The sequence below is a fragment of the Delphinapterus leucas genome, chromosome 9 (assembly GCF_059928025.1).
Source record: "Delphinapterus leucas isolate spDelLeu-1000000601 "Yukka" chromosome 9, BTC_Dleu_Yukka2, whole genome shotgun sequence".
NCBI lineage: Eukaryota > Metazoa > Chordata > Mammalia > Artiodactyla > Monodontidae > Delphinapterus > Delphinapterus leucas.
The window spans coordinates 98,986,666-98,996,400 of record NC_143137.1 but is presented as its reverse complement, the minus strand read 5'-3'; the positions used below and the strand labels follow the sequence as shown (position 1 = coordinate 98,996,400).

At 48.9% G+C, this 9,735-nt stretch overlaps 1 protein-coding gene across 3 annotated transcripts in view; it reads left to right on the top strand.

Annotated features, from left to right (window-relative positions):
• Nucleotides 1-4,464: 4,464 nt before the first annotated feature.
• MRPS24 (mitochondrial ribosomal protein S24) overlaps nt 4,465-9,735 on the top strand; it is a 68,623-nt gene continuing 63,352 nt past the window's right edge. The window contains exons 1-4 of one of the 3 annotated variants that reach the window (XM_022593161.2): nt 4,465-4,535; nt 4,623-4,691; nt 4,824-4,935; nt 6,904-9,454. In XM_022593161.2, the coding sequence (XP_022448869.1) occupies nt 4,497-4,535; nt 4,623-4,691; nt 4,824-4,935; nt 6,904-7,187 (504 nt within the window). In that variant the 5' untranslated portion in view covers nt 4,465-4,496 and the 3' untranslated portion in view covers nt 7,188-9,454. The other 2 variants (XM_089917905.1, XM_089917906.1) reach the window with 2 other exon arrangements.

The following is a 9,735-nucleotide window of genomic DNA, read 5'->3' as shown; positions in this document are numbered from 1 at the left end:
ATCCTTTTGCTTGCCTGCTTCTCTGTGTTCCCCATCGGAAGGAAGGGTATCAAGCCCATTTTTTTGTGTCCAGGTCTAGCACAGCATCTGAGAATCAGGGAGTGAGGTCTCCATGGCTGTCACACGTGAGGCCCACTCCTCCTGTCCATGTACTCCAAGCCCTGGAGTTGTGACGTTCAGCCCAGGGTACCAGTGTGGCAAAGGGTGCTTCTAACTGGTTCTACTATCGGGAGACTGGACCTCCTCAGCGCGCCAAAGCTGAAGTCGGTAATTATAGCTTGGGACTTGACCCTTCTTCCCGCGCCTCAGCAGAAGCAGAGCGGGGGTAGGAGGACGCAGCAGGAGCTCAAGGGGAACATGGGGTAAGAGCCCCCGGGCTGCCTATGCAAGGGAGAAGACAGTTCAAGACTCTGCTTTGGTCTCAGTGGCTGTTTGGCTTAGTTCCCGGAATCGATGTTGCAAGAACCTCTGGGATTCTTCTTGGTGAATGGGTTGGTTATTAGGAGAAAACGAATTAGCAAGAGTAATATAAAAACCATAGGATTACAGGGCTTCCCTGGTGGCGCAGTGGTTGAGAGTCCGCCTGCCGATGCAGGGGACACGGGTTCGTGCCCCGGTCCGGGAGGATCCCACATGCCGCGGAGCAGCTGGGCCCGTTGAGTCATGGCCGCTGAGCCTGCGCTCCGCAACGGGAGAGGCCACAACAGTGAGAGGCCCGCGTACCGCAAACAAACAAACAAACAAACAAAAAAAACCCATAGGATTACAAAATGTGAAGTGTCAGCAGTTCCGAATTAGAATAAGTCCGTCTCGTGAACACCAACATGAGTGGAGTTGTCTCCGCTAATCCCACCGCCAACAGGAAGGCAGACGTCTGGGCCTGGGGCAGCGCTCCCTGAGGCTGGATTCTGGTGAGTTCCAGGAAACAAACACTATGTTCTAGGCCGGACCGTGCTCTGCAAGCCCAGGTAGGCCCAGAGTCTCCCTCTCGCACGGTGTCACCCCACAGCCTGGCCAGTGTTCTATCCTTTGATACAGGTGAGCCCTTGGGACAGACCGTCTTCAAAAAAATCCAGACCACACAGCAGCCCCCTATGTGTCTTGTGGCCCAGTCCCCACAGAGTTAAGAGCTGTGATGTCCTCGCAGGACTGGTGGTAGGAAAGGGCTGTAAGGACCATCCAATAGCCCTCTCCTGCAAAGGGGTCTCTACGGATCAGGTTCTGGGGGTCTCCCACATAAACCTGGAGTTCAGGACGCTGGTTCCCAACCTTGGCTGTATATTGGTATCATCTAAGGAGCACTGAAAAAGGACAGGTGCCACGCCTCTGTCCAGTACTGTCCTTGTGGTGTGGGACCCGATGGGCTCTAACGTGCAGCCGGCGTGGAGAATCGCTGCTCTGAGAGCATAAACGGGAGTCTGGACCCTCCTGGCTATCATGAGGAGAGCACAGGGGCTCATGTGTGAGAATAAACAGCTGGACATCCCTGTCTCCTCAAGGCTCTGGTCTGGAGCCCCCAGCAGGGGAGTAGGCAGCCTCTTCATGCGAGTCCCTTGCTCCTAGATGTGGCTTCTCCACACCCAGGAAGTCCCCCCAGGGCCAGTCCTGAGTGGTCTGTGTCCAACCACAGACACACAGCCCATTCCTCCATCCTGCACGGTTCTGAACATTCACCCCCACCAAGTGGTGCAGTGGAAACTCAGATGTGGAACGAGCACATGCTTTGGAACAAGAAAGCTGCTACCCTTGGCTAGTTCTGTCACCCCAGGCGAGTCTCGGAGCCTCCATCTTCTGATCTGCCAAACCTGGACAATATTGCCTCCTTTACAGGATTAATGGGAGAAGCAAAAAGTGCAGAAAAACACTGTTAGCGTTTTGTTAAACAGAAATAAATATCCTACTAAAATTTTTCTATTGGTGATTTAAAACAATGTAACAGTTCATACTAATGCATTAAAATGCACTTTTAAGTTATTTAAATCATGCAAACACATTCACGTGACCCCCTTCCCCCATTCCGCACCACCCCCCTTCAAGGAACCAGGTGAAACCCTTTTTGCAACAAGGCATAGTATAAAACAAAGATAATAAACAAAAGGCCAATGAAAGATCTAGATCAGTTTGGAATTCCTGGGAGACTCTTCAGGCCTAAGGAAGAGTGGCAAAACTTGAACCCCAAGCACAACAGCCCCTGCTCAGCTGGACAGCACCGCCTGCTGCTGCTCCGATAGAAGTCCATGCCATTGTCACGTGCATGGAAAACCAGCCTCTTCTCCTTTCCTCTGGTGGTGTTCCAGTGAGTTCTCACGGACCCTCAATGGCTGGTTCATCTCCCTAAGAGGAGGCAGATAGCAGGGACTCTATCCTTTTTTTAAAAAAACATTCATTAGCTGCTCACTGCATCAGGCATTTTACAGTGTGGTTTTCACAACAATCATCATGTCCCCATTTTATAGATGAGAGAAGCTGCGGCTCAGGAAGGTCAAGCCACTTGCTGAAATTGCAAAGCCAGGAAGCTGTATTTCAGATACCACATCCCATGTTCCTCACCACTTTGGAGCACATCCACAAAATTTTATCAAATTATCAAACTTTATGGAAACTTTAAAAAGAAAAAATGACTACCAGCTTAAAAGGGTCCTTCAGGGGCTTCCCTGGCAGCGCAGTGGTTAAGAATCTGCAGGGGACACCGGTTCGTGCCCTGGTCCAGGAAAATCCCACATGCCACAGAGCAACTCAACCCTTGTGCCACAACTACTGAGCCTGCGCTCCAGAGCCCGTGCTCTGCAACAAGAGAAGCCACCGCAATGAGAAGCCCACGCATCGCAATGAAGAGTAGCCCCTGCTCTCTGCAACCAGAGAAAAGCCCGCGCGCAGCAACGAAGACCCAATGCAGCCAAAAATAAATAAATAAAATAAATAATTTGTTTAAAAAAGGGTCCTTCAGTTAAAGTTGAGAGTTCTTACATTCGGATAGTATTGTGATTGGAGAACATCTTATTCCTGCTTTGTCCCCTTATCCAATATGCAGAACAGCTGGAGGCCACAGTTTAAATTTTAGAAATAAAATATTCCTAGTAGAGCGGACATGAAAGACGCTGTCCCTTTTTGGAGAAACGAGCTCCAAATGGTCAGAGGAATCTTGACCGTGGAAAATGTACTGCACTGAAGCCAAGAGTCCCTCTTGGACCTTCCCCAGTGTGATCTGAGGCGGCTCACTGTCTGCCTTTGCCTCCATTTCCCTTCCACAGAGATGACAGCAGTATGTAAGCAGCATTAGGGTGGATGATTAAGTCAAAATGGCCAAACGTTGGCAATTTCACATGATTCAACCTAACAGAACTAATAACAGCTCTATGAGTGGTATTATGAACAAAAGCCATTATACAGATTATGGAACTGAGGCTCAATTGCACAAAGATTTTTACACCTGAGCCTGAATCCAGAGTCCACGTTTTTTCCATTACTATGTGTGAGTTCTGAACTAGGATATCCAGTGTTGCTATTTTTCCCTCTGACAATAATTACTGGATACAAACTACAGTGGCGATGCTTTGGTTTGAGTACAGCAGGCTCTGTAACATCTCCAGGAATTAAGCGACCATCAGCCCTTTCTCCCTTAAAATTTTCCTTCCAGATATGAAACCCTACCCTCTGCATAACCCATCCTTGAAGAACTGGCTGATTTTTAAAGTACAGTGAGTTTACAATATTATATTCGTTTATAATATTATGTTAGGTGTACGATACAGTAATTCTATATTTTTATAGATTATACTTCACTTACTATAAAATTAAAAATTTTTCTATATTCCCTGCGTTGCACAGTATTTTCTTGTAGCCTCTTTCTGTTTACATTGCAGGCTGTGTTCCTTAATCCCCTACCCCTATCTTGCCCCTCCCAAGAACTAGGTAAAGTTTTAACCGAAACATATTTCCTCTCTATTTGTGGATAAAGTCAGGGTGTTTCTTTCTTTTCTTTTCTTCTGTTTTTTAAAGGATATTATTTGGAGACAGAACTCAGCAGCCTAATTTCTAGGACGTGGTGAAACACTCCGCTCCCCCGACAGTCGGGGCGGTGGGCGCCCCCTTCCTCCGGCCCGCCCCACGCCAAGACACTGTTCGCCCGGCCGCTGCGAGCTCTCGGACCGCGAAACCTCGCGCTCCGCAACATCCAGTTTCCAGATCTGAAACACGACGCAAACCACGACTGGGGCAGGACGGAGGGGTGCAAGACGTGTCCAGGGCTGCGGGGGGAGGCTCAGAGTCCAGCTCCCGCCACCTCCCGGCCCCACACGGCCCGCCTCGCAAGCCCGGAGCCTGGGCCCCCGCCGCCGCCCACAGCAGGTCGGCGCGGACTGCATGCGGCCCCGCCCGGCCGAGACGCTCGCACCCCCGCACCGGCTCGCGTGTGGTCTCGCCCGTGCGTCCGCCTCCCGCGCCTGACCTTTACCCCGACGCCGCCCCGCCCCGCCCCGCCCTCCGCTCGGCCCAAGATGGCGGCGCCCGTTTGCGGTCTGAGGCTCCGGCCGCTGGTGAGTGGGCGGCACGGGCGGGGCCGGCGGTTGGAGTGGGGGCGCGGGGAGCCCTAGTTTTAGTCTCATGCCCCACTCTCCCTACAGGTGCTGTCCTGGAACTGGGAGCTGCCATGCGTCTGGCGCGCCCTGCACACCTCCGCGGCCTGCGCCAAGGTAAGTGCGGCGTGGAGGCCTGGGGTCTGGGCGCCCGCGACCTCGGAGGGTGGGATCTGTGGGCGAGGGTGTAATCCAGGGAGCGCCCTGGGTCGGTGGTCGCGGCGAGTCACGGGCCCTCTTTCTTTCCAGAACCGGGCGGCCCGAGTCCGAGTGGGCAAGGGGGACAAACCAGTGACCTACGAGGAGGCTCACGCGCCGCACCACATCGCCCATCGTAAGGGCTGGCTGTCGCTGCACACAGGTGAGGGGACGATGCCTGTCGCGGTGGCGGGAGGGGACGAGGACGAGGACGTGCTGTGGGCCCGACCCCTGGCCCCAGGGAAGGCGTTCTTAGTTGTGCCTGTCTGTCACATAAACACGACGTGAACATGTGTCAGAGATTTTGTTTAACTCGGTACTCAACGCGAAGTTCAGAAATCAGTCAGACGCTTTCAAAAGAGGAGTAAAATAGACATATGTGGTCAGGATCGTTGAAATGTATTTGAAAGGGATGCAAAACGCTTTTTCCATGCGGGTCAAGGGTTCGGTTGAACTTCCACAGAAATTGTTTGCATGCCTAAAGACAGTTGTTTTGCGTCGCTGCCCGTTATGTGTAATTTACGGATATAAAAAAGCCCAGAGGCAGTGAAAAGAGTGAAACCCCTTGGAATTCGATGACCCGGAAGACTGTTGTGAATACTGAATCTTTCACTACCGGTATGTACAGTTTGCCCGGGTTTTTTGCAGATTCCGTGTTTGTGAATTTGCCTACTCTAGGTGCTTTCACATTCATTCTCAGACGTGGGCAGAGCAAGCACCCCACGTGCACCTTCCCAGCTGCGGTTGATCAAGGCCCTGCCTTCTAGTTTCAGCTCGCATGCTGTAAACAAGTACCCTTTTCGAGATCTATGAGTGCCATGTTTTCAAGTTTTGTACTTTCTGTTGGTGATTCCACTGCCTTAAAATAGCCTGTAATGCTGAAGTGCTGTCTCGTGTTCCTAATTTCAAGAAGACTGTGATGTACCTTACATGGCGTGATTGTTAGAAAAGCTTCCTTCAGGCATGAGTTACAGAGCTGTTGGGAGAGAGTGCAGTGTTAATCAGCCATTTGTAGGTGTCTTTAAACAGAAAAAGAAAATAAGGCTACACATCACTTTGTTGATAAAAATATGGTAACCAAAGGCTTGCAGAAACCTAATTGTATTTCCACCAGGAGCAGTGGTTTAGCATTTGCTAATTCGTTGTTCATGGTGATTTTATAGAACATAACGAGTGACGTTACAGAACATAACTACTGTGAGTTGATGAGGGTCAACAGTGTTTTGTTCACTATGAGGGTTCTCAACTTGAATGTTTGAGACATACCTGTCTAGAGAGCTACCTTAAAATATGGATTTCTGTCCCCCACCCTTTTCAAGTTCTAGTTCTAAGGTCTGGGTGTGTGTGTAGAGACTCTTACAAGAGGTGCAAAGGTTTCGTTGTCCACAGTGAGAATCCACTGGTTGAGGCCGTGGCTCTAGTCAGTGAGAGAGCTCACATCCCTCGTGTCAGAAGTAGCTGGTAGGGCTTCCCTGGTGGCGCAGTGGTTGAGAATCCGCCTGCCGATGCAGGGGACACGGGTTTGAACCCTGGTCCAGGAGGATCCCACGTGCCGTGGAGCGGCTGGGCCCGTGCGCCACAGCTACTGAGCCTGCGCTCTGGAGCCCGCAAGCCACAACTACTGAGGCCTGCACGCCTGGAGCCTGTGCTCCGCAGCAAGAGAAGCCGCTGCGGTGGGAAGCCCAGGCACCATAACGAAGAGCCGCAACTGGAGAAAGCCTGCGAGCAGCAACGGAGACCCAACTCAGCCAAAAATAAATAAATAAAAAAAAAAAAAAAAAAAAAGAAGTAGTTGGTGGCCTCATCTCTCTGGTCCGTGGGTGACCAGTGCTTCTATAAGGCAGTCAAGAAAGGAGAGGGGCACTCTGTCTACACAGAAGAATCGTCTGCGTTTTTTGCCCTCCTAAGGCCTCATTCTTCTCTTTTGTGAAACAAGGATAATGATAACACGTACTTCACAGGATTTGTTTGGGGATTATTGGAATAATGTTCTTTGAACTTTAGAGCGTTATGCCACTTACAGAAGAAAGGAGAAGAGGCTGGAGTGGGGTGTGGAACTGAGTGCCCAGTGCTCTTGGATGTTAACCTCTGGAGTTTTGGCCAACTCACCATGGTGCCCTTCTCTCTTCAGGTAACCTGGATGGGGAGGACCATGCTGCAGAGAGAACAGTGGAAGATGTTTTCCTTCGTAAATTTATGCTGGGCACCTTCCCAGGCTGCCTGGCCGACCAGCTTGTTCTAAAGCGCCGGGCTAACCAGGTGGAGATCTGTGCCCTGGTCCTGAGGCAGCTACCTGCACATAAGTTCTACTTCCTTGTGGGCTACAGTGAGACTCTGCTGTCCCACTTTTACAAGTGTCCCGTGCATCTGCACCTCCAGACTGTGCCCTCAAAGGTTGTGTATAAGTATATCTAGGACAACCCACCTGTTTGCATCAAACTGTAGCCTGCAAAGGACAGAAACTTGTGGAAAAGGACTGAAGTAGAAACAGGGGAAATGCATCCCCTCAGACTACTGAGGCTTTGTCTTCAAAGTTGGCTGTTGAATAAATAGACTCTCCATGTTGTGTTGCTTCTTGGTCTGCCTAGAGAACTAGAATAGGGTTTCTTAGAGGATGCTCCAGGGTTCCCAGGAAGGCTGCCAGCTCCTGAGGTTTAGGCAATAGCTATGGTTCAATGAGTATCTTGTGCCCATCACTGTGTCAGGAACTTTACCTGAAGTTCTTTGTTTTCTCTTAAAATGGAAAGAGCCATTTTTGGAGATTATAAAACAACGTGGACATGTATTAAATCAGCCGTGAAGCTTACTTGTAATTCTACCCCAGAGAAAGCTACTGTGTACAGTTTGTTGTAATTCCAGATGTACTTTTATTCCCCCAGAAATAATGTAGCACACAGTCATCTATTAAACAAGCTTAACTGCACCTGGTCTGTGCCAGACACTCTTCTAAGTAGCTTGGAACCCATCAATGACCAAAACGTTCCATTCCAAGATCCATGCCTTCGTAATACTTGTATCCCAGTGGAGGGGGACAAGGAGGGTTGGGCCGCATTGAAGGCTCCAAGCAGGTGAGGAATATAGATATGCAGGTAAATGGAGGAAGAACATTTCAGAAAGTGGCATCTGCAAAAGCCACACATGGTGCTGGGAATTGGGACAGGGATTGCTCACCTTCAACTTCACCCCGACACTGATGACCTTCACCTTGACCATGATCCCGGTACCCTTAACTTGACCTTGAACTTTAACACACCCACTCTAATCCTAACCTTTGATCATCCCTGATCCTACCCACAACTTGACCTTTACCCTCAGTCTCACTCTTACCTGAGGGTGCCAACCAGGCCCCACCCCGCCCCAATCCTGTCTCCAGTGCTAGCTGATTGACTCACCATGACCCTGACCCTGTGTCCCTCACATTTATGTAACCCTGACTCGCAGTCAGAAACTTGACTCAAGACTTCATCCTAACACTGTCTCGACCCTTACGGTGACCCTAACTCATCCTAACTGGTAACGCTGATGCTTGCTTTGACAGATTATGCGCCTCATCCAAACTCTTATGACCTTGACTGTGACCTTGACCTTGAAACTCAGCCATCACCCAGACCCTATCCCTCACACAGATCTGACCCTACTCTTGACCCTGACCATGACCCTGTTCTTAGACTCAACAATCCTGAAGTTGTCATTCAGACCCTGAGACTCACCCTGATACCCTGATGACAAACCTCAACCTGACTTTGATCCTCACCCTGACCCTTCTGACCTTCACTCTCACACTGACCCTCACACTCGGTCTGCTCCTGGACCTGGCTTTTCATCTGAATTTGACCCTCACCCTGTTCCACGTTTGCATCATAATACTGACTCTGACCAGGTGTTCTGACCCTCACCCTTACACTGACTGTGACCTTGACTGAACCTCAGCTGGACTCGATTATGTCCCTGACCCTCATGACCCAGATCCACCCATGTACTGAATCTTATTCAAATCCTCAATCTGACATTGGCCCAATCCTGTACCTGACTGTGACCCTTAGGCTCACCTTTGCCTTGATATTGACTCATCCAGACCTTGACCCTGATCCTTTTTAATTTAATTGAAATACATTGGACAGGTAAAGTTATATAAGTTCAAGGTGTACAACATGTTAATTTAAGGACATTGTTATATTTTAATGTGATTGTAGCAATAATTAGCACCTCTATCTCATTACAAAATTATCCTTTTTAGTAGTTGGAAAAATTGTTATAGTCTCTTAGCAACTTTGATGATTATAATATTTTTGTCCCTATTGTACGGTACTAAGCATTATATCTGTAGGGCTTATTTACTACTTGTAAATGTGTACTCTCAACATCTGTCCCCCCACGCCCTCATCCCCTGCTGATCACTTTTATTCTGTTTTTAAAAATTTAGCTTTCTTAAATTGTACATGTAAGTGATGTCATACTGTCTTTCTATGTCTGCAAGTCCATCCATGTTGTCGTAAATGGCAGAATGTCCTCCTTCCTCGAGGCTGAATAATATTCCAGTGTGTGTGTGTGTGTGTTTGTGTGTGTGTGTGTGTGTGTGTGAGAGAGAGAGAGATTTTTTATCCATTTGATGAGTACTTATATTGTTTCCATGTCTTGGCTATTGTGAATAATCCTGCAATAAAAATAGGAGTGCAGATGTCTCTTTGAAATTCTGTTTTCATTTCCTTTAGCTATATACCCAGAAGTGGAATTGCTGGATCATATGGTTGGTCTATTTTTAATTTTTTTGAGGAAGGTTCATGTTTTTTTCCATTGTGGTTGAACCAATTTACATTCCCACCAACAGTGCGTAAGTGTCCTCTTTTCTCCACATCCTTGCCTGCGCTTGTTACCTGTTCTCTTCTTGATGGTAGCCATTCTAAAGGTGAGAGATGACATCTCATTGTGGTTTTGATTTGCATTTTCTCTGATGATTAGTGAT